This window comes from Phallusia mammillata, chromosome 5 (assembly GCF_965637545.1).
Source record: "Phallusia mammillata chromosome 5, kaPhaMamm4.hap1.1, whole genome shotgun sequence".
Classification (NCBI taxonomy): Eukaryota; Metazoa; Chordata; class Ascidiacea; order Phlebobranchia; family Ascidiidae; genus Phallusia; species Phallusia mammillata.
The window spans coordinates 10,665,487-10,692,466 of NC_137256.1; the positions used below are offsets into that span (position 1 = coordinate 10,665,487).

General features: G+C 38.1%; 2 protein-coding genes and 1 long non-coding RNA gene across 4 annotated transcripts; 2 read left to right on the top strand and 1 right to left on the bottom strand.

Annotated features, from left to right (window-relative positions):
• The first annotated feature begins 769 nt into the window (after window positions 1-769).
• Window positions 770-11,075, top strand: LOC145227927 (endophilin-B1-like). 2 transcript variants are annotated; one of them, XR_013860009.1, is made up of 9 exons: window positions 770-984; window positions 1,713-1,854; window positions 2,586-2,714; window positions 3,672-3,898; window positions 5,772-5,861; window positions 7,391-7,488; window positions 7,905-8,097; window positions 8,567-9,100; window positions 9,317-11,075. XR_013860009.1 is itself a non-coding variant. In XM_080092888.1 (8 exons), exons 1-8 carry the CDS (start codon window positions 898-900, stop codon window positions 8,672-8,674), a joined length of 1,074 nt encoding a protein of 357 aa, XP_079949014.1. In that variant the 5' UTR covers window positions 770-897; the 3' UTR covers window positions 8,675-11,075. The 2 variants fall into 2 exon arrangements, 1 of the variants encoding a protein (XP_079949014.1); XM_080092888.1 differs by having other exon boundaries at window positions 8,567-11,075.
• A 7,826-nt stretch (window positions 11,076-18,901) lies between these two features.
• LOC145229787 (uncharacterized) lies at window positions 18,902-19,724 on the top strand. The gene is made up of 3 exons (XR_013860486.1): window positions 18,902-18,976; window positions 19,058-19,180; window positions 19,317-19,724. It is a non-coding gene; the product is annotated as an uncharacterized LOC145229787 (long non-coding RNA).
• A 4,227-nt stretch (window positions 19,725-23,951) lies between these two features.
• On the bottom strand, window positions 23,952-26,621 carry LOC145229539 (uncharacterized). The gene has a single exon (XM_080094895.1). It carries the CDS (start codon window positions 26,619-26,621, stop codon window positions 23,952-23,954), a length of 2,670 nt encoding a protein of 889 aa, XP_079951021.1.
• Window positions 26,622-26,980: the final 359 nt, after the last annotated feature.

Sequence of the window (26,980 nt, forward strand, 5' to 3'; positions counted from 1 at the left end):
AAATGCCCAAATAAGCAAAGAACGCATTTCCCCATCTACTTAAGGACACATTACTTCAAAAACGTTTAATTATTGAAGATTGAATATAAAGTGCAAAAGAAAACAAAATCGTTTTTTTTATAACACAAATTCGTTTTTGACATCCAGTTGCCTGCCGAAAGATTTGTGGTGCTAAATCTTTGCAAAATCCATAAATAAACAAACAGACACATCTCATGGATGACTGATTTGTTCACGTGAGTTAGGATGTAATGACGTAATTGGTTTAACCAAGCGTGAAATCATGCCTGATGAAGTCAATATTTTGTTAAAGTTCGCAATTCATTGAAGTTTTATGCTTAATTTGTGATTTACGATTTGTTTTTGGGCAGTTTGTGAATTGTTAAGCTTGTAATTGGCCAGTGTTTACCGAGTTTTGTTAGAATAAATACATTTTGTGTTTTATTTCATCTTTGAAAGCAATTAAAAACACAGAAAATGGACATATTTGCTTGTTAATGAACTACAAATCACTAGAACCATGAAATGTTCTTAATGATGGTTGAACATGAAAACAAATTGCTAAATGTCATCCAAGCTAGCATACTAAGTTGTTACCAATTTTCCCCATTACATTGCCTTGCAATTTGCAGAGCAACGACCAATGAATATTGCATTTTCACTATTGTTATGTTTTCCATTGATAGTTTGTCGATAGTAGACTTCATTAAATTTAGATATAAGCTGTGCATTGTGACAAAATGCTTCTTTTACAGTATCGGTTATGTTAAAGCATGTTTTCCATTGGACACTTTTTGCAGCGTTATTTTATTGTTTGTATGTTCAGAACATAATTTACATGGTGTTTAGAGAGTTATAGTGGATCTATTCTTGCTTATATTCTTGTAGTTTGTTGCCATGGAATTCCGGGTGCCAAAACTCACAATGCCTGATGTACGTCAGCTTACAACTGATGCCACAACCATGTTTTCACGAGCTGTACAGGTATAATTTTTGCAGAAAATTCCACATACACTCTGCAGACTGAAAGAGGGACAATAAAAACAAGCCAGCAATTACAGTTTAATAATATTAGACCCACAAACATTAAGCCTATCTATCTAAGATTTCCTTTAAATGTAAACAGGAGGTTTCTTTGAAGTATTACCTTAAACTGCATGTATATGTATTTTCAACAAAATTTCGCATACAAAAACTGAATCTTGTTATTTTTTGCATCCTTAGTTCTTATTCACATAATATCATCTATATTAAATGTATGTGGTTTAAGAAGATTAAGGACAATTTTAAAGTTAAGCAAATGTACCAAATAACTTTTAACAAACTTTAATAATCCAATAATATCATAAACAGACTCAAAACTGTATTTGAATGTAAAATGAAAAATTATGTCAAACAAAAGTAAAATTAATAACAAACTGGGACATGATAATATATATACCCAATTAGTAAGGGTGTGGGTTGTATCACCATAATTGGACATGGTAGCTTGACTGTATAACTGGGACAAACATATTGACTAGTTGTGCCGATGTCAAGGCACTTAAACTAGGACACTCCCAGCGAAAAACTAGTTTTTGTGGTTTTTTGATCTTAGTATAAGTGAGTTTAAGCCAGGACCGTCCAAGCGAAAACTTGATCCATGACAAGGCCTTATTTTAATAGTTTGTGTGTTGTTTGGTGTAATTCATTTGCTATGTTTGTGATTTCAGTACACAGAAGAAAAACTGGGAAATGCAGAAAAGACTGAATATGATGCAAATTTTGAAACTTTGCAAACAAGATATGATAAAACTAAGTTCTGGACAGAAAAGATCAAAATGCAAACTGAAAGTTCCTTGCAGCCAAATCCAAGTGAGTAAATGATTACATCAGGACTGCAACACCTACTGGTGCAAATATTGCTAATAAACTGTATCATACAGTACATACAGTCTGTATGTACTGGTGGGTGTGTATCAATTAAAACTTTTTTGTTTGAAGATACTTTTGATGAAATATTGAAATATTTTTATAGACAGGTTGCAATAAGGAATTTTGTTTGTGCCATCAAATAGAACTCCATCAAAATGTGATAATATTAACGTAATTTCATTACTTTTTAAAACAGACCTAAAAACTAAAGTTATAGCAAAAAATGTTTGCTGGCCATTTTGCACACTTAAGGTATTTCTCAGAAATATTTACTTTGCTTTGACATTTATTGCTCTAGCGCAAATAATATGTGTACTTTGAATTGAACTGTCTAGCCAAATATTTTTGTACCAAAGATTCCCAATATCAGAAAGACTGTAGTTAAGTCACCCACCAATGTAAACTGACTTTATTGGTAAAAAAATTATACCATGATAAGTTAAAAACTACAATTCTTTTCTATACTTTATTTTATTTTTGAAAAACATAACGACGTTTCGACAAGTGCTATTGTCATCACGCACCTAGTTGCATGCCTTCTGTCGCTTTTAATTCTTATGACCTGATGATAACAATAACACATGTCGAAATATTGTTATGTTTTACACAAATATACTGGCTCAGATTATTCAAAACTGTGATTAGTGTACCTTATTTTATTTTGTTGTCAGACACAAGAATGGAAGACTTTGTGTACCACAAACTTGATAGGAAACCTCCTGAGCGAGCCAACAACACTGAACAACTGGGACATACGATGATTGAGGCAGGAACTGACTTTGGTCCTGGTACAGCATATGGTAAGTTGCTGCTGTATTCAATATGTTACACAGAGATTTGTTTCTGCAACTATATATATCCAATACACATCGGTTGAAGGGTTCGTAACTGCTCCAGGCTTGGGAACAAATTATATTTTGAAACATCTTTATGAGCCTGTGATTCCATAGAACTGATAATTTTTATGTATGTGAGGATGTTTATGTACATACAAATAAGTGGTAAAATTTTAGTATATTTTGCTGTAGCGGTGCCAAAATTTAACCAGACCAGCACCAGTCTAATGGTTGAAAACATTGGACTAGTTTATAGATCATGAAGCACTCCTTAAATCCAGGGTGCCCAATTCAAGGATTTTTGATTTACACAGAAATTTGTTTTGTTTTTTAACATCCTGCTTGATGACTTTCTTTTTATTTTACTGACACATAAATGCATTATGCTGGCATCATTTTGTAATATAACTACATTAGCAGTTATACCAGCTCAGGGAATTGAAACATGCACACCATGCAACAGAGGTTATAAAAAATGAATGAATATTGAATGACCAGTTTTATGTGTGAATCGATATATTGTCTGACTTTCCTGCTTAACACATATTAATTTTATGTCGTATAAATACAGCTGCCCTAAATTTTGTGACAATTGCAATTGATATATATTTATAAAATAGACATTTGCACAGATGATAACAACAGTTATTGATTTAGCTGTTTCCAAACATTTTTATGTTCAGAACAAATTCAACTCTTCTTGCAGTTAAGTGTTTAATTAAGTACATTTAATTTATTACATTTTCCCATATAGATGAAAAGGATCTAATATGTCCTTTGACTAAGAAACAAACAATATACTAGAATTAGATACATATCAAAAAAAGGTTAAATGCACTTGCCTTTTTTGACATTTTAACATTTTACATTTAATTGGACATGTTAAACGTAAGTGACCACTTTTTACAATTGAAATTTCAGGTGGTGCGCTTCTAAAGTGTGGCAAGGTGCAGTTGAAACTGGGCCAAGCAGAACAATCATTTCTTGTTGCAACCTCGCAAAACTTTTTACTGCCACTGGTCAACTTTTTGGACGGTGATTGCAAAACGATTCAGAAAGAAAGAAAACTACTTGAAAAGAAACGTCTTGATCTCGACGCCTGCAAAAGTCGTGTCAAAAAAGCAAAATCTCTTGAAGCTAGACAAACAGTAAGTCAAGTGCCTTTATAGATTGCTAAGTAGTTGTATGGGAACAAAATATGTAAACCACAATTGAATTCAAACTACAGTTCAGCTAAAAAAAAACAAATTTGAAAAAGAATGCAGGTGAACAGCAAACAACAAGAATCTGAATAGCTTCTTTTTTAATAACACTTCTCTGCAGAAAGGTTACTGATTCTGATTTATGAAACATAATACAATAAACAATTACCTCTGTACGTTATTATTCTCGGTAATAGACTGATTGGGTTGAATAATGATAGTGTGTAAATATGCTGCATTGTAAACTTTTACCAAACATTTGAAACATCATTTTTTTAGGTGTTGACTTTCATGGTAATAAAATATCTTTTCTGAAGTCTGGTGAGGGGCTGCAAAATAAGTAGTTCGGAGCCGCATGTGGCCCTGAGAGCCGCTGTTGAAATTCCCTGATATAGACAATTCAAGTCACAATTAGTTTGTAATACAAGCTGATGCTTTTAGCAGACTTGAATCCGCCAATGATTTCTTTAGGATATCTATTTCACCAAAGCACATGGCTTCTTTAACCCCTATTCAAATACGATCTGACTGATGGTGCTTTTTTTGGCCGAAATTGATATCTTAATGCATTGCTCATAGAAAAACCTAGGCTGATACTAGTGATACATCAGCTAGTATTACAAACAATTTGTAACTGAAAATGTATATTAAGCATCTCCTACAAATAGTCGAGTAATGGTAATACTGTATATTAGTTGTTGATTTTTTATGCTGTAAATCAGTAATGTTCATGATATAAACCTAGGATAAAGGAAACTTGATTTTACAATGTTTTTGCCTAAAATATAAAGTTACAAAATATAGTGCATCTTGTTAAGAGTTTGTCTTTGTGAAAAAATACTTTACTTAAAGTGAACTAATTTTGTGCATATGTTGACTTATAGTTGACTTTGAGTCATGTGTGTGTTCCTGTTTGGGTCATTACCTTTAACGGTCATGATGTGAAGAAGAATTTAAATAGAACCAGGTGCCTTAACACCATCATTAGTGATTATAATTATGAAATAAAGATCGGTTGATGTGATCCTATTTAGATGGCAAGCTCACTAGAAAACGTAAGAGCTAAAAGTAAAATTTGCACAAGCTAATAGCATGGTGCACAGACAACTTTAACAAACAACAATAATGATTGGAAAACTTAAGAGCTATGTCAATCTTTAGATTTAACTTAGATCATCATATGTTGAATTTTGTTCAATTTTGAAGTTGCCATTGGTTACATTTCAATGTTACTGGCAGTTTTGTTTAGACTTAATTTACATCCAACTGTAATTTAAACACTCGCAGCACTTTGTGACGTTACGCTGAGAAGGCCTTTCTTGCAAAACCGCAATTCAAACATGTCGTCATTTCAAGTATAGATCTTGTTTGAACAAAGGTGACATCACTATTTTGTATCAAACACCCTTCTTTAACACTTGTTTCTGCTACAGCGCTGTGGTATATACATGAATTGACATGTTTTTAAAGCGTTAGTCCCATTAATATGATGAAATATTTTGCTACTAAATAAATAGAAATATTTTGTGAAAATTTGGATGTTAATTGTATATATATGCTCCAGGATTGCAGTATTTATGCATATTATTGCTACAGTTAGTAATAACTGTATCTGTAAATTTCTGAATAGATTTTTACTCAAAATACAGATGCTTAGTATTCTAATTAAGTACCAGTTTTTCCCAAACCCATTTTCCCAGTGTTAGAGTCAATTTCCCTTATATTCAAAATGCTAGTTGTAATTTTACACAAACTATTTATTAACGACTGGTAGCATGTGGACACACATAATAAGCAAATGTATTTTTGTTCAAAACAGGCTGAGAGTGAACTTCGAATTGCACAGACCGACTTCGACAGACAGCAGGAAATCACCAGATTGTTACTGGAAGGAGTAAGCAGCACACAGGTGTGGATTTTGTCTTGTAATGATTTACTTCTATGTTTTACCGAGTTACATAATAAAGTTGTTAACCACCGGGCAAGGTAAAAAGTGGTTTGTGAATGCCTTTTTTGAAATGTTAGAAATCAAATGCAAACTATATGTCTCTTACTTTAACAAAAGGATGCAGAATAGTTTGACTATGAAGCTCTGTGGTAAAAAAAACACAGGGCAATTATTTAATGCAGCAGTGCAAACACTAGTCTCAATATTGAATGGTAACTAGGGTGTCTAATTCTAAGGGGGGTATTTTTGTGTAATTATGTCATTACAAAGCAGGAAACGGCATTTCGACTCTCTTCGCAGACAAACCAGGAAGTGCTTGAATGTCGCTTGCAACACTTGCTACTACTACACTAAATAAGTAACATTCTTAATCTAATCTTCAAACGTCTTCAAACTTAACTAACAGTATTAGCATTAACATTTGAATCATGTATCTAAGTAACTTTTTTTAAAAATGTCATACGACATAAAAATGACATTCAATGTTACATGGGGGGATTCATTCGCTTTTAATGCTGACAAGACTGATTTAACAAGTGTGCCTAATATGCAAGATACAAACTAAGTACAAAATCGAAAGCTTTGTGGCTCCCAGCATGTTTTTTACCATATGTAATTAGTCTAAGTAGCTCTTGAATATTTTGTCATTGCAATAAAAGATAAAAAAATGAACTACCTGATTTGGTCTGTGTTTTTTTTTACAATGTGTATGCCAAGAACATATATACTGTTAACAAGGGCACACACAACTGTTTTAACAGTTTGGTGAATTGCAAAACCAGGGATGTCAATTTATTATAAGTATCAAGTGCTGAGTGGGTCTAAAAAGACAAATAACCATTATTGTAGGGCATTTCACCATGTGACCAATTTGTATGCAGTCACATACCATTAGTGACTCCTAAAGTGGTGCATAATAGATAACTACTTAATCTTCTTATGCAGTCAAATCCATGTATTTAAATCTATACTGCTTAGGAAGGTAGATAGACTTCCTCTTTAAGTCTATTAAGTCTTTACTAAATTCAAATGCAAATGCACTGTATGATGTGATGTATGATGCAGACATTTTCGAAGAAGCCACAAAGGATGTTTTATAAAACCTTCCACAACAGCAGTAGCGTTGTTGATTTAAATACCAAGCAGGCTTTTGCTTCATCTAATTATAGAGTTTCACACTATTAAATAACACCATTTGTCAATGAACCGAAAGTACAAACACAATTAAAAACAAAGCAAACTATTTAATCCATGTCAACCCTAATTTAACTTTAGGGAGGCACAGAACTCACGAGTGGAGCCCTAAAGTTTTTCCAAATTACCGTCAAACTGCTTTATGGACACCTATACAAACTTACTTAAAGAATTTTTGATCTATAGTGACTATGAACCTTTCATATGTTGAAGAATGTGGGACTGGTATTGATGTAACATCGGCTTTGACAACATCAGTTTTTGTACTGCATTAACGCATCTTTTTCAACTTTCAGGCCCACCATTCACGAAGTATAAACGAATTTGTTGATGCCCAAACAGAATATTTTGCTAAATGCCATCAGCACATGTTAGACTTGCAGAAAGAATTATCGTAAGTGCTTGCATCTTTTTTTGATGTTCTTGGTAGTTCAAGATTCAAAAATGCCAATACGTTTTTACTTTTAATTTATTGCTGTTACATACCACATGTATAAAACCAATGTTGGTCCAGCTCTGTTAAAAATGGATGTTCCTAATTAGGTGTAAACTTATCCCCACCAGCATACTTTTGTGAAAATTCAGTAAACCTCAGTTAAACTGGATCAGATAATCCGGATCTTGGACTAACTCGAAAAAAACGAAGTACAAATGATTTGTAATGTGGTAAGGCTTTAACTAATAGACATCAGTTAATCCGGATCTGCGCCTAATCCAGTCAATATTTTTCATTCAAAACTGAGTTTTACTGTATGTTGTTCTGTGCTTTGTACTTTTTACTGATGTTTACAAGTTTTGACAATTTTTCAGAACCACAGACCCATCTGCATCTCCCAACTTATTTAACCGTGGTAACCGTGGCAACGTGCAGGTAAACACGATTGTGAATCCCAGTGGACAAGGACAGGTGTCGAACAACATGCCAGGACCACCTAAGCAAGCAAGAGTTCTGTATGATTATGATGCTGCTGACTCAACAGAATTATCTCTACTTGCTGATGAGGTAAGCAAAATAGTTGCTATGACTACAGTGTATTGAGATAAAATGACACAGACACATTAGTATACAGCTGAAAATATTGAAAATAGTTGAATATTTTTGGGGTTGTTTTTTAGTTATGTAATATTTTATGCCACTAAGTTTAAGATTTATTTTTGTGATCAAAGTCAAGCACTTACTACAGAGAGAAATAACTTTTTTGCTTTTAAAATAACAAGCATAAAAGTCACATTCTTGTGTTTTGATGTGCTCACTGTTTGAAAAATAATTTCAAAGCTTTCAAACTAAACACTAAGCGCTTTTTGCCATTTGTCAGACTTTTAATCAATGTTTTTTTTGCATATCACAATCCTGTGTTTGCTCAAATATGATATTTTTCCGTCATCACAAAACACAGCTTTAAAGCAATATCTTACATTTCTGGTGTTGAAACTTTATTAGCAGTGTGTAAACCCAACCCTATTGTTTTTAGATCATTCTTGTTCAACAAACTGTCGGTCAGAATGGGGATTGGTTAATGGGTCAACGCGGTACTCAAAAAGGGAAAGTACCCGTTTCCTACTTGGAAATGTTAAACTAAAACTAAGCGCTGACCCTTGCTCGTACGTTGTTACGTTGCGTGTGTGAAAAAATGGGCGTGTCTTGGACCCCGCCCACTTTTTGCCACAAATGTTTTTTTTTTCAGTTTAAAATGCGCGTAAATTATTTAGTGTTAGATTCCAGTATGCTGGTTGTAGTAACTGCGCGAAATACGCTATCTGTGTGCGCTATTTAAATGACAGGTTGTGTTAATGTTCAAAGCTCTGTAAAGGCGTTTAATGTTGTAAATCAGGGGTGCCCAATATGCGAACTTTCGGCCGTTCGCTGCTCACTGGCATATCAACTTATTGGCGACTGTGTTTTCTGGGTTATTTGGCAACGCAGAGTTAGTTTGAATTAGATGTATTTTCTAGATATCTGGCTTAAAAAAAATAGCTTATAAAGAACCTAATTTAACAAAACTCTAGTTTCTAAACATTTTGGCTTCAAAATTATCCTAAAAATGGACCTAATTGAATAAAAACTCATTTTCCATACATCTGACTTCAGAAATGGTCCTAAAAACGGACCTAATTTAATAAAAACTTATTTTTTAAACATTGGGGCTTAAATTGCAAACCAAACGCGTCCACCTGCTAAACTGTATTTAGCCTTCTTGGAGGCATTGATGCCTGTGATGCAGCCAAAAGTTGTGTCCCCCTGTCGTAGTTATTTGCATACACAAGTACTCACACCCACTTACTGATTTATAAGTTCACCACTGCTTACCTTGCCTAAAAAACAACTTAATTATATATTTATCTGCTTAAATTAGCGACATCCAAACGCTGATAAGCTTGTCGTCCATGTTACGGACTTACTGAAGTAATATGTTAAACTCATTGTTGTAAAGACGGTTAAAATTTTTCCAACTCTTACTCTGACTTTACTTTTAAACAAACTTCTGAATTCGAACAAAAACAAAACAATTTGTTGCTGTTTTTGACAAATTGATGGAAAGTCAGAATCGCCAAAAAATATCACTCCGATCTCCGACTCCATAAAAGCATAAAAGCAACTCTGTTTTCATCTTAATAACTGCGACACCGGAGTCCTACTCCGACTACCCCAATCTAAAACAGCTACTCCGACTCTCCCTTGTTAGTTGCGAATTCGGAATAGTACCCCGCCTTCCTAAATTTTAAACATACTTCGACTCGGGAGATTTACTCTGACCTCCCCTCCCCCGACTCTTGAGTACTACTCCGACTTCCCAAATTAAACAAAAACTACTCCGACTTTCAGAGTTTTACTTTGACCACCAAAAAAATACTACAACTTCGGAGTCCGACTCCGCAACTCTGTTTAAACTCTAGCCGTCTTACTGAGTTTCCACCAGATCCGGTCTGTTGTGCAATTGTTGTGTTCATGTTGTTGTTTCCACTCGTTCCCTTACAAATATTATTCGCATATTATCCTACACCGCTTTACATTCAAGTTTTAAACTACCAGCATTGTTTCACATCCACCATGTTTCATGCTCGAAAACTTTCCAACTAGCTTTGCAAAGTTCCACTAAGGCGTTGTTTTTGCAATGGTCCCATTGGTCAAAATGGTAAAATGGTTTTCGCCATGGTCCATGGTAAAATGTTTTGCATTGGTCCATGGTAAAATGGTTTTTGCCATGACCCTTTGTAAAAATGGTAAAATGGTTTTTGCCGTGGTCCGTGGTAAAAATGCTGTTTGTAACGAAAATCAGAACAGTCGTTTCAAATTGGCGAAGTTAAAATGTATTTCAATAGTGCTGAAAATAATTCACACGTCAATTTTCAAGTATTTCTATTGTTTCGTCATAGTTTACTGGTCACTTTATTATTGCGTCATAATGTGGAGAAGAGTTTAACACCATTGGCTGCTTTGGTACATCGAATTAAGAGTGTCTACCTGAAAGAAAAGCTAATATTGTACTTGCAAATCCAATAAACAGCCAGTTTTTTGTCATAATGGGTAAAACGTTTTTCTTATTTTACTTGTTTTGCATCATTCCAACACTTCATGGTTGACTGCACAAAGCTGAAATTGAAATCCAATTACAATGTAAGAGTCTATATCCTCGCCTTTAGTACTTTTTACCGCATAGTAAATTTCAAACAAAACTTACTAAAAATTTCTTGACATATAAATCTAACATGCCCAAAACCACTTTGTTTTATCCCGTCGAAAGTTACTTTTAGCTCAAAAGCCAACTCAATGAGTTCATTGCTGTGTTTGAAAAGAAATTGGCCTTATTTTTTCCCACTAAGTTTGGCTTCAACAAGTGCGGTTGCCCTTATAGTTACAGCTTCTCCCAACGTCCAGTGTTATTTCCAGCTGTTGTGCTTGGTAGTGCGCAGAGCGACGAACAAATGTCGCTTCAGCTCTTTCGTAATGTTGCTATTGTGCAAATAAATTCAAAAATTGAACATGTTTTTTTTTAGTTGTACAGTTGTTTGTTGATGAAACTCTTTCTTAATATAAGTCAGAAACTGTAAGGACTAAACCAGTGGTATCCAACCTTTATCGGCAAATCCCCTCCTTAACAATTTATAAAAATTCTCATTCCTCCCTAATGTATTACATAGTAGATGATAAACCATACAGATATTTTGTAAAGTTTTGTCTTTTATCAACTTTATAAGTTATATTCCCCGATCTCAAGTGTCTATTTACAAACCACATGTAAAAATGAATGAACATTCCGCCCCGTTTGGGGACCACTGAACTAACCGAAGGTATGAATGTTTTTTTTCATCCAGTAGTTCAAATTCATTGCAATTATTGGCAGAACTTTCCTTAATGTCAGTGTACTTTCGGTGTATTTTACCTCATTTGTAAAAAAATGATTTAAAAATAATTTGTAAAAAATGGCGTTACAAAACGCCAAAAAGTTGTCCCTTTGAAAATGTTTATTCCTTAAAACGTATGACAAAACATGCAACGCAAACGTGCTTGAAATTCGTTTCATTGCCACTTTAAGCTAAGCTGTAAGTCTGATATAATTGGCTTCTAGGCCACCTGTACATATAACATCAATAAAATGAAAGCGGTCATACCGCTTTTGTTTCCTTGTCATATTACCACAGTCACAGTGGGAAAATTCAAAAACCTAAAGTATTTGTGATGGCAAAAATATATAGTGGCAATATTAGTTGCTGCAAATCCAACATAGGGAAATGAATAAAAATAAATATCATTGTTTTCATCATGGCTGTTGCGATGATGTATGAGGTAATTCCTTCTTGGCTTCAGCCACTTTTTTCTGTCTCTTTACTTCACCGATCCACCTATGGCAGAACGCAATGCTCTGATCACGTAAAACCTCTACTTTCGACAGGGCGTATACATCAATCGCAGTTTCGAAACACTCTATTGATTCATCGTAGTTTCCTTTGTACAGATTCGCGGTGCCGATGCCGCAATGGCAGGAACCAATTCGGAGTAAATTCTTCTCATCATTCCCCAGTTCAAGCTCAAGCTGGTTGCGAAAGTGCGCCATGGCGCGATCATACTGTTTGCGCAGAATGGCCACTTGAGCTCGGTTCAGCTCCAGGACCATTCCACGAACTGGGGTAAAATTATTCAGGGCGTAAATTGTCCCAGCGCGTTCCAGGTACTCATCAGCTTTTTCGAGATCTTTAAGGTACAAGTAGCACTCCCCGACGTACAGATAACATTTCGCTACCTTTTTATCCCTCAGAGGTTCGGCAGTGAGCTGTTTCCTGATCTCTAGCTCCCTCAAGTAAAACATCAGGGCCAGTTGCATCTCTTGGCGTCCGCGGCAAACGTGGCCGTAGAAATGTAAGCGCTTGGCAATCACGTGATGGCTCTCCTGTTTATCATCTACCAAGGGGTGCTGCACCATATTCTTACTCATCATTGTCACAGCGTTCCACAAATCAGGCACCCCGCGACCCCCTATGAGTTTGTTTCGAATATCTACACTTTTACCTAACGATTCCATAGCTTCTGCTTGATAACCCAATTTCATAAGGCAGTTTCGGATTTCGGTTTGGCTCACAAGTAAATCTAGGCTTTCGCTATCTTGCAACTTGATTTCGACAGCTTGCAGATACTTCAAGGCCTCCTTGTACTGCTCAAGCTTCACGTAACACAAACCAATGAGCAAGGCATGCTTTGGCTCAATATCATCAGTCGGAAGGTCGAGTAGTTTTAGCTGGCGACAAGCTTCCAGAGTTCTACTCCAAAGACTCAACGAGTAGTAGATCCACATCCTTGTCATAACTGGGTCCTCCTCGTCTCGTTCTAACGGATTTTCACCACCAACAGTTTCAGCCACCAAGAGCTGCAGTTTCCAAGCAGTCTCAAAGTAGAAGATGGCGGTCTCTTCGCCTAAGAGGTCCACAATAGTCGACTCATTTTCGCGCTTCTTGTTTTGTAAGCGGTCCTCTTGCGCCTCCAAGCGGCTGTACACTTTCTGACGAACCTCACAGGCGACACCAAGCAAGTACAACACGTCATCACCAAATTCCTTTCCAATAGCGCCGCATGCGACCAGTTTACGAGTGATTTTAAACGATGATGGCGCTTGGATTTTGTGATATCGACCAAGAGCTGACACAAATAGCGTAGTTACGCGAAACAGGACTCGTTTAACATCGAGTTGACGTGAATCTTGCACATAAGGAAGTCGCGACATGATTGAAAAGTTCTTTAAGTCGCCGCGAACCTCTTCAAAAAACTTCTCTTCTCTGGCTCCGGAGTTTTCGCGCACTCCCTCAGCAAACTCTTCATACACCAACTCGTCTCCCGCTACGAAACAGGTTTTGCCCAGCATATCAGCCAAATGGTAGCCGTTCTTAAGATCGTGAATGGGTTTGGTGTATTTCAGCATTTCGCCGACTGGTTTGATCAGTTCAGTGGTCCACGGTTTTGACGGTGTAGCCTGCTGTCTTCCGAGCGGATTTTTGCTTGCCTGGGGGGCGAAGCCATCAGGCGATACACCACATTTAGTGAAAGCGTCATACAGCCAACCGCGCAATGCAAAAATGTCCATAAAAGGGAGAATCGTTTCTCCCATATTTACCAAGATAATTTGAAACAACACCGCCACCCAGCGGAAATATTCTAGTATCTCTTCGTAGTTGCTCCGATTTTGAACGCCCTCCTGTAAGACTATGAGGTTTTCGAAGTCAGAATAAGGAGTAATTTCTTGCTTTGCAAGCGAACCCATACCTACCAAAGCGTAAGCGCAAGGAATCGGCCCAACAGCATTGACACAAAACGTCATAATACCTTTCATTGCGTCACTATATCCTTTTGTCACTTCCAATTGTAAGTTTTCGATTCTTTCAATACTGTTAAGTTTTTCAGGATTGTTGGATGCAGACGCTTGTGGGGTAGAAACATTAAAATGGTTTTTGACTAGTTGTCTTAGCGCGTTGATCTTAGATTTGGTAATTTTTGCCTGGTTTACCATGTCAGCTCTTACGTCGACCGATTTAGCAAGCTGAAGAACATGCATGCAAAGTTCTTTTAAGTCTTCACATATTTCGGCTGAATTTCCAGGTTCACGCTGTAAAGCTGCGTTAAACAGAACCGCAGATTTAATGAGTGACATTTTGTCGGGAGTTCTTCGTCTGTAAACTCGCCCAATTTCATGAATAATCCTGCCTGTGACGTCAGCATTTTTTTCTTTGCCACGGTGGTCGCAATATTTCCTCAAGGTGGCCCCGAGGAAATATTCACAAGCAGACAACCAGTGTTCGCGACGAAATTGTTCGAGGTCACCCGCGCTTATCGTTCTCCTGTAAACATTGTCAACTGACTCAAAGTAAAGGATCTGTTTGTTCAGTGCCATTTTATTAGCTTAGTGCCCTGAGTTTAGACAGCAGTTAAGATACAGCAGGTTGCATCATAGCCCATCAATAACAGACGATCTTTATTGAAAATAAAGTCATTTAAACTCATTAAGAAGCAGAAACACACATCTACAATAATAAGTGTTCACTTTTCACTAACTTTTGAATGTTTCTTTTTTGATTAAGTTACAAAGGCCGATTAGATTGAACATTTTGTATTGACACACTGGCAAAGACTAGGTCTGTCATTTAAGAAAACACAACAGTAGTTATGGCGTATTCAATACATGCCAAAGGTAACCAAACATTTTTGTCTCGCTTATACCTTTGTCTTTTAAAGATAACAATATAACAAATAAGTCGTTTGAACCTTTGGAAAACATAAACAAGTGCATGTATTCGTCACACACATTAATTGAAAGTTTGGTTTTTAATCGAGCTGCTTCTCAATTCCGTGTCTATAGCACTAGCGTTTGTTATGAAAAGTTTTTAGTTATTTTTTATCAAGGTTATGTAACAAAAAACACAAAATCAGTTTTCATCTCTCAAGTAATGGCCAACTTGTGCCTTCTTATGTTTAGATACACCTTCAGGGAAAAATCTACCTCTGCTACGAGCCTGTCTACAATTTGTTATGCATTTCATATGCAGTGGTGGGATTCAGCCGGTTCGCACCGGTTCTATAGAACCGTCTCACGAAATTTTATGAGATCAGCGAACCGGTTAGCATTACTGGTTACTGTCAATGGAACTATGACTTTTTGTATCAGAACCGGCTGACAAAAAATTTGAATCTCACCATTGCACATATGCGTAGCTAACTAAAGCAGTACATGCATGTCATGACATAAGCTAGGTTGATAAATCCTGGTGTGTCAAATAGACCTAGAAAAAACCTTCAGTGGTAACAAAATCCAACCCAAACAATCAACAGACACAATAGACTTTTCATGAAATAAGCTATTGCTGCCAGGCATAATGTATGACCAAGTATTGCTCATCCAGCAGTTTTAAAAACGTCGATTGTTTACAATAAAACTGCTGGATGAGCAATACTTGGTCATACAATAGACTTTTCACAGAAGTTTCACACGAAGTAAAGAGGAACGATTTCATACTTGACTGGTTTATGAAATCAAGCGAAACCAAATTTAAAGTTGTTGATTTGTAAAACGAATTCACTGTGCGTTTCAAACTCACTTTTAAACCTATTTAATGAACACATTTTTTAGGATCTACTCTACAGGAATGCAGACAATGCGACTCAATACCAAATCAATATACAACCTGTGCACATGCACATACGCGTTGAAAAAGGGAAGTCTCGTTGCATTTGTTTACTTACAGGCCCTTTCCCGAACTCAATTACAATTTCTATTGTATTGTATTTTGTTCACGTGCACCTTGATACAGCAAACATAGTAACACTTTGTGGGAATGTGGCACGAAAAAAACAGAAGACAGTGCGAAAACCTAACAGTTGAAAATATGCAAAAATAAAACAAAGATAGAGTGAACAATAGTTAAAAGCGCAGCAGCTGTACCTGGTAAAGAGAAAATGGCCTGAGAGGCTGCAATATCGCTGGAGAAACGACTGGGTTTGACAATAGGGGTGTATACCTAACAAAATAACACAATTTATGGCATAGCACCGCTTTTTCGAACTCAATCCGGATCAACAGCGCCCTTTACGTTCGTGTTTTCCGAAGTTTGGGTTTGCCGAAATCGTTCTGCCAAATCAGCGATTTTCGTGAAGATTCCATTTCGGCCGAAAAATGTGTTGCCATGCCGCCAAAATCGAATCATGTGCGCACACAAATTAAAAACTTGGGTCTTTTCCGGATAATTGCGTATACCTCAAAATCTTTCGTTAACTGTTTTTATCATAGTTTTGTCTTTTTCAGACAAAAGATCATTACTGGTAACGACGGTCGAGGGAATCTTAAAAATCTAGAACGAAGACCGTCATATAACACAACAAGACTGTTGTATAACACTTCTGTTTTTACGTGGTTATGTACAGCGTACGACTTCGCGTGACGTCACAAACATCTTGGCCATTTCGGTCGTATTTATTCTGTGATAAACTGCCCAATATTTAGTTTCGCTCCAGAGGTTTTCTAGCCGATTCGCTACATCATTAGTTTTAATTTCTATCGTGCCACAAGATGACACAAAAATATTTGGCACATTCCGTGCTTTTTCAGAGTATTCCTAAACGTCACAATAAAGTTGCCAATTGATTTCTTGATAGGACGTTTAATCTTTTTAAACCTTTGTGCTTTACGTTTAATACACTGCGCTAAAGATACTTCAACAATAGAAATGGTACACGATAATATTTACAAAGAGTTAAGCAACAGTTTGCAAATTGGTAAAACATAAAACACTTTTTAAACATAAAGTTACAACATAGGCTCACAACCGTTCAACTCAAAAATTTAAAATCGTTTAATTTCACTTGCTTAAAGAGATTTTCAACCTTTAAAACATGAAGGACATATATAATTTAGTGTAGAAACACTGGATCCAACTATATGCCACCGGCGAGAGATATTATAGTGACCAAAATAGTAAGGACTACTATAGGAGTGCTACTATGTCAGCAAGTTGGCGCTAGGGCTAGAACTAGAGTGGCACTCTTTAACTAAGGGTAGGTTATAGTTAACATAGGTGTGGTACGTTCGGGATTCGCGCGCCACGTAGGGATTTTAGCTTAGAACGATTTTTAGCTAGGTGTGGCGCGTTGTTAAATGGCTTTAGCTAAAATAAGGTGCGCTTAGAAACACGCGGGACCGAGTACCGGACACAGTTACTCTCAATGAAGGCTTTGGCTTGTGAGCCTGAGGGGGCCGACATAGCATTTAGCCAGAAAAGTCCCGTGAGCCACCCTGATAGGGCGCAAACTGTTGTTAATTTTTTTCCCCCAGCCTTGCGTTTGCGTAACAAATTTGGGTCCTTGCGGGGGGGGGGGGGGGGGGGGGGACTCTGAGGGCAAGGGACAGTGACGCCATGTTATTGAGTTATACGCCGTTAAAGGTCACTGTTCCGTTTTAAAATTTTGCTGCGCCTATCCTAACTGTAATTATAGGGATTTTGTGGATTTTTTTCGGGTTTTGACCAGCTTGTTTTATCCATGCTTGTACGTTCGGCTCAAGGTTTTCTTTTCTAAAAAGAGGCCGCGAATCGGATATCGAGCATGTCATGTCAATAACTTCTGTTAATCGAATTGTAATTTTTATGCTAAAATGTTCGCAGAATCAAATGCCCCAAATTTCCCATTATGCTGGTTAAACCCATTTTTTATTTTTGGATTTATGCTTACATATTACATACTAACTTCAGTTCCGTTTTCCTGCTTGATCCGGCCGCAGTGGCGATTTGTGTGGTTGAAAACACGACAGACTCACTTTCTACTTTTCTAGGCTAATTTGCGGCGGTTGTATGCAGTGCAGTTAGTTGAGGCAAGCTTGTGTGTTAAAACTTTTACGTCGACCGCGCAGGGACGATGGCGGTTCCAACGTTTTTACAGAAACTTGTTTTCGTTTTCCCTCTTTTATCAACAAAACTGTGTGCGGAGTCCACTTTTTCTATCCTTTAATTCTTTTTAAGTAGACCAGTTCTTGGGGGGTGTTGTGCCTTTTACATCAGCCGACAGGTTCTTCATGTTATTGTTGTGCCCTTTTTATCGCCAGTCGCTCGCTTTAACCATGCGAACCGCCATCGTCAAGTGTTAGAACTTAAAAAGTTTAGTCGTGACAGAACTCAGGTTTTGCTGTTGTCCTTGAAGCAGACTTTTGTTAAATTGTAAGTTTTTTTGTTGTTACCACCTGTATTACTGGAATGTGATTTTGTTTTTTTGTTTTTCAGGTTTGGAATCAAAAATTTGGTTTTGGTTGTAAACAATATGTCAGAAATGTTGAATCTTTTTCAAATCTTTGATGTGCATAACAGGATATTTCAGGTATTTTTGAAATTTGCAATTCCGCAAACTACATATTTTTTTAAACGATTAAGTTTTGTAGGTAATAGGAAATTAACAAATCTTATATTTTATAACAAGCGGTTTTTTAGGTTTTTAGATTTTAAAAACTTCTGTTTTTCAGATTTAGGGAATTTGTCATTGATGTTTTAATCATTTTTATATTTCACAGATATTAGGAAACTCGGTAATTGATGTAAAATATAGCAATCTAATTCCCACTAATTTTTTGTTTGCTTTTCAGGTCTTTGTTTTTATTTCTAGCTATTAGGTGTTTAGGGATTTTCAAAATGATAACGACACTTTTTCTGGCAAGTATATAAATGTGTGTCAAGCATTGTAATGTCATAAGACTAACTTACTTTTTTTGCAGGTTTACCAAAACTTGGTTTTGTTTTTCAGCTTTTTAAGACTTCACCATTTTTAGAAAATTAAGTTTTATGTTTCCTGTTTCCAAAGGTTTTTTAATTCACTGCTGCAATAAAAATAATAATGATGACAACTGACGTTCTAAAAATTCAACGTAAGTAACTAACTTTATTTTACTGAAAATGTTTTGCGATCCTATACACGTGGTTTTTATTATTCGCTTATATGTTTTTAGATTCAGTGTGTCGTGACGTCACAACCCGATTCGATCCAGTGACGTCACAACCCGATCTAATCCAGTGATGTCACCACCCGATCCAACTGACGATCGCAACGATTTTAACCTCAATGGAAAAAGGTAAGAAAAGTGTATTTAAATTACTAATGGATTAAATATTTAGTGTTAATATACTTGTAACAAAATCGTAATAGTTGCGTAGGTTTATGCTTGTCTTGTTTGGTTTGTAGTTTTAACGATTTTTTTCACGTTTCAGATGCCGATCCTTCTACGCTGGTCCCCCTTGACATCATCAGCGACGTCACAGCATTCCGTTGACGTTTCACCTGAAGCAGAAGATCGACATACTATGGCAACCTTACGTCATACATGGAAACTTCGCGTCACCAGTGACAAATCGCTTTAATTCGACGGAGTTTGCTGATGACGTCACAACATCCGCCAGATGTCAACGCCCCAATGTTGCCATCGCAACTTCTTGCGTCACAGTGACGTAAACCCTGCGCAAGGCGATAACGGCGACTCATTACGTCCGTGCGCTACTCACAGCGATGACGTAGATTTCTGATGTGATGTTGTGATTCCAGTGCTAGGTTGGCTTCTGGTTCTACAAATGCTGTCGCCAACCGCTTTCTGGACAGTGCCATGCATTGTCACTTTTTTACGATGACACACACACACACACACACACACACACACACACACACACACACACACACACACACACACACACACACACACACACACACACACACACACACACACACACACACACACACACACACACACACACACACACACACACACACACACACACACACACACACACACACACACACACACACACACACACACACACACACACACACACACACACACACACACACACACACACACACTCTTTTTCCTACCAAACTTATTGCATTGCAAGCGCTTCCATAATTTTCCTGCAACATAGCAGTATTAAGGAACACTATGCACGGACTTGAAAAGTAGTTTAATCATAAACATTACTGCCAAGGTAGTGGTGTATATAGAATACATCGTGTAGACGTTTCGACAATCTCTGTTGTCATCATCAGTACATGTTTTCAATCAAGCTGTAGAACACGGTATATACACCACTACCTTGGCAGTAATGTTTATGATTAAATAGCAGTATTACATTTATAACTTTAAAAGAAACTTATATCTTGCTTATTTATATTTTGAGAAATATCGGTTTCGTGATTGTGTTTTGTTTTGAAAAATCTCTGTTTTTGTGCTTGTGCAGCCTTTTAACTGAATAGTCGTGTGTGTTTTTGTTTTTGCTTTGCCACTTCTTTCGTCGAGCCATAATCCGCCAGGGGCGCTGTGCAGATAAACAACGAATCTGGTAACAATCAATATCATAAAATCAATATCATTGTTAAAAGAAGTAATTGCATTTATGTTATTTCCAGTTGTTGTTGTGTACTAGATACGTTATTTATCAAAGTAAATACTGTGAAACTATTATACATAGTATCTGGATTATTTCGTTTTATGAATTCAATGCGCTTATTGGTGTATTATTTCTGTAAAAAAACTTGTTTTGCTTACCACAATACATTGTCTTGCCGTGATTCCTTCTGTAATATATTTTGGTATTGTTTTTTGCCAATTTTTATTTTACAACATTTTCCGCACGAAATACCCCCTGTTAATTGTTGCAGTGCAATGCGCAATGTGTTACCATTTTTGCCCATTTTCATTATCTAGCAATATAAACTGTGACTTTTGACATCAACTATCTCAGTAGTAATATTAAACAGAAACCATCAATAATACACGGACGCTTTATAACTTTATTCGCATTCATGCTTTAGTCATAAAATACAATAAGTTATGTGTGTTTGTGTTTTACTGCGCTTGTGCGTCCATGATACTTGTCTTTCTACTCGTACCTGCTTTAACTGGGGACGATTTTCTTAACTCCGCCTAATGCATCCCTTGTTCGTTTGGACAAACCTAACAAAATTAAAGTTACTTTATTTAACGCAAAGTGTAATTGAAATTGAGCGCTGCTATTAACCTCTACGGTCATTGAAATTTGTGATAAATACGAATTTACCCAGTTGTGCCTTTGAATACTTTAACATGTGCGTCAGTTCACCTGTCATGCCATCATGTTACTTTTCTCAATCCAAAGTAACTTTCGTATTTCCCCTTGAAGTTTGGTGGTCTTAAAGCGTATTAAATTCGTTTTATTTAAGCGTTTCGACAAAACGTTAGTGCTTAGCCAACACAACTGATTGTTAAGTAGAAATATTTTAATCGCAATTTTATTCTTAAATGTGTTCGTGTGTAAGCCGCGTTTACTCTTCCTGTCCAATGCAAATCATTTTTTATGTAGACCAGTGGTTCTTAATCGGTGGGAAATTTCCCACTAGTGGGAAATTTAATGTTTTCAGAGGGAAATTATGTAAGTTAGGTAACCAAACTCGGGCCTGCATGCGGCTTTGAATTAACCATTGAAAGTTAATTTAATAAAAAAGATTTGCAACAACATGAAAGATTAATTTCACAAAGGTTTACAAGACACATACAAATCCAAAGGCCGTTTGTTACATCACAGACAAGACTAGAAGTATCAATGACTTTGCTATTGTGCGCGAATGAAAGCCTTTCCTTTGTTGATTGTGATGCAATAAATGACTAATGCAAGCAGAAGAGACTCTTCAATGTTCCAAAAAGTTTTACCCTCTCACAGAAGCACTATTTAAACTAAATAAGATTGCAGTATACCTTTAGGAACCAGAAAAATCACTTCGTTTAAACAATATTTTTTTGTTAACGTAGGACACAAAACATCACTTAAAAAAATGGCAAAGGGGGGAAATTCGAAGTTGGTGGTTGACTTTAGTGGGAAACCACACCAGATAGGTTAAGAACCACTGATGTAGACTCTTTGAATGTTTTACGTACAAAATTCTTTTTCATTGTTTTTATCGCGAAGAGAGGAATAAAGCCGAAATTCGTGATGTTCTGGTGCCTAATGTAGATGTAATGCAGCTAATATTTATAGCAATGCTCCGTTTTCAGTTTTACAAAGAGATTTTCACTGGAAATACATCTTTAAAGCAGTAGATTTGACCACGACCTTATAATAATATTAATAATAGGGTTTTCTAACATGGAGGTCAAGCCAAATAGAACCGATGGTTAGGTGTACACATGTTTGGATTTCAAAAAGCGCATATTAGTGTGCGTAGTGGGAGAGGCATATTAATGACTACACATACATCTAGGAAGGAAGAAGATTGAAATTGAAAGTTTAGCATTCAACAACAGCGCGTTTAGTTGAAACAATGTCTTTGTTTGTCGAAATAATATCACAGAATAACAAATCGTCAACCATAGTTCGCCAGAATAATATGCAACAAATTTAGCGTGAAGAATCAATAAGATTTACTTATTACAACATTAAGTAAAAACACAACTTGCTACTTCGTTGTACAAGACAAATTTGCGGGGGTAAAAGGCTTTGAAATATGGAAGAAATTCAATTGAGCAGATCGCCTAACATTATCATGTAAGTGGGAGTTTTGTGTTTTACTGCGCTTGTGCGTCCATAACGCTTTTCTTTCTACTCTTACCTGCTTTAACTGGGGACGATTTTCTTAACTCCGTTTCCGTCCTCATTTATTTGGACAATCTAACAAACTTAATGTCATTGTATTAAACGCAAAGTGTAATTCACTTCAAGCCCTACTGTCAACAATCATTACCCAGAGGTGCCTTTGAATACTTCAGTATAATAGTAACAGGTACCTGTTATACCAAGGCTTTCTTTAAATCCAAAATAACTTCTGTATTGCACCGTGAGATTTTTGTGGTCGCAATGGGAGAGGTATAATTTTGTTGTCCTAAACTGTTATTTCGTTTTGAGCGTTTCGACAAAACTTCAGTGGTAAACCCAACATTTCTTGCAAGTTTGCGCCCTGCGTACAAATGTGTTCGTATGTAATCGCGATTATTCTACCTATAACGTCCCGTGAACGCGCCCCGGTAACAGCGCGGAACGTCACACGAGGGGGGATTGAAACGCGAATCCTGAAGGTCTCCAACACGCAGTCCACACAGATAGGGTGTTTTGTAGATCTTATATTCAAACACTTTCAATGAAGAATGAAGAGGACGGTTGGAGGCGATAGAAACGATCGGAAACGAATAGAAAACGGTTTCTACAAAGACATGGTATTAGCACTGTGCTTTAAATGTAGGAATGTAACTTTAAGCTCACCAACTGTTATGGGAACCGGAAGAAAACAAATAACATGGGCGATCCCAGAAATCACTGTCACACACCTAAATACACAATAAAAACATGAGACCACAATATGCCATTATGACGTCATACACAATGCTTACCAAGCTATGTAGTGCAACAGTGTAGAAAGTCACGCTTCACGTGAGTATCGTACAAGAACGCTGCATAAACAATTACAACTTTAGAAACTTGAATGAACCCAACTACACGTACAGTACGACTATTAAAAAAGGGAAATGACATTTAGGTCATTGCAGTTTAGGTCAAATTCACAGCGGTTAGCATTCATTATGGTAATTCACAATATTGAGTCATTAAACACATATATACAAAGTGACTCACCAATAATCGTCAACACGACAATAAACAGCTTTTCTACAACAAACGACGCAGCACCGTGCTCCACGGAAGTAGGCAATGAAAAGAACTAAACCACGTTGCGTTATTACACAAAACTGGCAGTCGATTGTTACGTCACACAACGCACTAGGTTACAACACAAGTTGTGGTAAAGAAAAGCGGGAATCAATAGAATTTGGCAATTACTGGCAAATAGGATGTAACATGGCCTCGACCTCCACCATCAGCGTCATCAGTTTCTCATCGGACAAGGTCTGCTCCGAGAGCAGAGCGTTGAGGATTTTGCGCACAGAGCGTACCATTCGCTCCCAAACCCCACCCAGTGGGAGGATTGAAGCTCCACGCAATATCACGTTGTTGCGGATATTTGTAGATCTGCCTCTGATTCCACCGGTTCAGTTCTTCGCGCAGGATGCGCTCAGCTTCAACGAAGTTTGTGCCGTTGTCGCTAAAGATCTGGTCTGGCCGTCCTCGACGACCGATAAAACGTCGGAGAGCTCCGATAAAGGAGTCCGTCGACAGTGAATGCGCTATTTCGATATGCGCGGCCCTGGTGGAAAAACAGGTAAAGATACACCCGTACCTCTTTACCTCACTTCGTCCTTGCTTCACAAGGAAAGGACCAAAGTAGTCGACACCGACCACTGAGAACGGCGGCTTATTGGCCTGCAGTCTCGCAGCAGGAAGGTCTGCCATCATCTGTTTGCCCAGGGAGCCATTTCTTCGTCGACAGGAAACAAACTTGCCGAGAACACGACGAACCGCTACCCCTCCTTTGATGATCCAGTAGCGTTGTCTGAGAGACGACCACGTGTGTCCCATTCCAGAATGGCCAACCTCGTCATGCTGCTGCATAATCACCAGGTCTGTAAATCGATGGTCGTATGGAAGAATCATCGGATGCTTCATATCAAACTCGACACATGCACGCTCGAGCCTTCCACCAACTCTCATAACTCCATCGACAATAATTGGGTTGAGCTTTCCAAGAGCCCTCTTTTTCTTTGGTAAACGAACAGGTTCGCCTTTGGCCTTTGACATCGCAGCCATAACCTCCGGGAAACTTCGTCTCTGTACATACTTTACAATCTCAAGCTCGGCAGCCTTGAGTTCAACAACGGTCAGTTGCCCAGTAGGTGCTTGATACTTGGCAGGAAACCTCCTTGACATCAACATCGATTTGAATCTGAGCAACCAGCTTACAGCCCTTTTCAGCCGATTGAGTGATGAGTATCTGGCAATGAGTCGATCCGTAGCGGATTCGCTGGCGACCAGACAAACGGTTTGAGTTTCTTTCTTTAACAAAAGAAATTCGATTGGCAATGACGACAAGTCCGGACAGGTAGGCCATCCATCTTCTTGCTCCCAAAGAAACTGGGGTCCAGTAAGCCATCGGCTGGACCTAAGGAATTTATTCACACTGAGTCCACGAGACGCCTCGACCGCTGGATTTACCTTGGTGCTGACGTGTCTCCATTGACTAGGCCGGGAAACATCCTCGATTTTGGCCAAGCGATTTGCAACAAACACTGAAAAGCGCTTATTGCAGTTGCGAATACTTTGAAGAACCGCAGTCGAATCCGTCCAGAACACGGATTGGCATTCGTACAATTGCAGCTCCTTTCTCACAAGTCGATCCAACTTGGCTGCAACAACGGCCGCCGTCAGCTCCAGGCGGGGAATCGAACATGTCTTCAGGGGGGCAACGCGTGTCTTGCCTATTACAAACGAGCAGTGAATGCGTCCTCGCTCGTCTACCAGCCTCAGATAGATCACCGCACCGTAAGCTGTAAATGACGCATCTGCAAAATGGTGCAATTCCGTTTTTCGCACCTTACCAAAATCGTGGGGCTTCACGCATCTTGGCAGAACGACGTCTCCTAACCGCGGTAGTTGCTGCAACCATTTTGCCCACGATTCGGAGTCTTCATCGGAAAGAACGTCATCCCATCCCAGCTGCTTTCTGCAGAGATCTCTTTGCATCGTCTTGACCACCACGATCACAGGCGCTGCAAAGCCAAGAGGATCGTATAAGGAACTTACCACCGACTTTTGACCTTCTGGTGTAGGCTGCTTTACATCGACATTGAAACCGAACTCGTCCGACGAAACGTTCCATCGAACACCAAGTACCCTCTCGCAGGAGGAACCATCCACGTCCAGCTCCTTCACCGATTTAGCCCGTTCCTCTTCATCAATAGACGCGAGAACTCGCTCGCTGCTGTTGCTAAGCCACTTGGTTAGCCGAAATCCCTTCTTCTTGAGAAGTGCACAAATACCTTTGACCAACTGAACTGCTTCTGCTTCAGTCGACACGGATTTTAAACAGTCGTCAACGTAGAAATTCTTTTCTACCGTCTCGACGACTTCATTTGGAAATTCGCTTCGCAAATCATCAGCGGCTTGTTTAAGACAAAAACTCGCGCAGGAAGGGGAAGAAGTCGCTCCAAACAAATGAACAAGCATCCTGTGTGCGGTGGGCTTCTTCGACACATCGCCATCGGGCCACCACAAGAACCGAAGTGCATCACAATCTGTCGGCTTCGCACGAATCTGATGAAACATGGCCTCCACGTCGGCCACAAGAGCTACCCTTTCCATCCGAAACCTTGAAAGAACTCCTACTAAGGAATTGGTCAGATCCGGACACTGGAGTAAAGCATCATTCAACGACTGGTCGCGGTATTTGACAGCACAGTCAAAAACTACCCGCACCTTTCCGGGCTTGTGTGGATTTGTGACAGGGTGATGCGGCAGGTACCATACTACCTCTGCACACTGTTTCTCATCTGGAACTTCTTCGGCATAGCCTTTAGCTATGTAACCCTGTACCGTCTTTGTATACGCATCGCGTAGCACGGAGTCGCGTCTCATGCGACGTTCCAAAGAACCCAAACGATTTAGCGCCATGTCCCGGTTGCACCGAAGCGGATGTGCGTTCGGGCGCCATGGCAACGGCAACTCGTAAACCTTGCTTAAATTGCACACTGGTTTTCATTTTATCCAAGAGGAACCTGTCTTCACGCGACATAGGCATCGCGTCGGGGTTGGTGTCTTGAAAGTCGGTCTTCCACATTCGCTCTAACTTCTCTTGCAGCGAATCATCGGCAACTTGAGTAAAGTTGATGGAAAACAAATCTGTTGACCTTTTAGAGAGAGGTCCTGCGAATGCCCATCCAAGTGGAACCCTGAATGCAATATGTTACGTCGTTTTTGTCAACTGCTGTAAATATAACTTTGTCCAGCAAACGTATAACAATTGTCCTGTG

What these genes read in the sequence shown, in the direction of transcription:
- LOC145227927 (XM_080092888.1), top strand. Translation starts at nt 898, where the DNA reads ATGGAATTCCGGGTGCCAAAACTCACAATGCCTGATGTACGTCAGCTT. An exon ending in CTCTTGAAGCTAGACAAACA is followed by an intron (nt 3,899 to 5,771) that starts GTAAGTCAAGTG and finishes TGTTCAAAACAG; the next exon opens with GCTGAGAGTGAACTTCGAAT. An exon ending in AAGGAGTAAGCAGCACACAG is followed by an intron (nt 5,862 to 7,390) that starts GTGTGGATTTTG and finishes TTCAACTTTCAG; the next exon opens with GCCCACCATTCACGAAGTAT.
- LOC145229539 (XM_080094895.1), bottom strand. Translation starts at nt 26,621, where the DNA reads ATGGCGCTAAATCGTTTGGGTTCTTTGGAACGTCGCATGAGACGCGAC.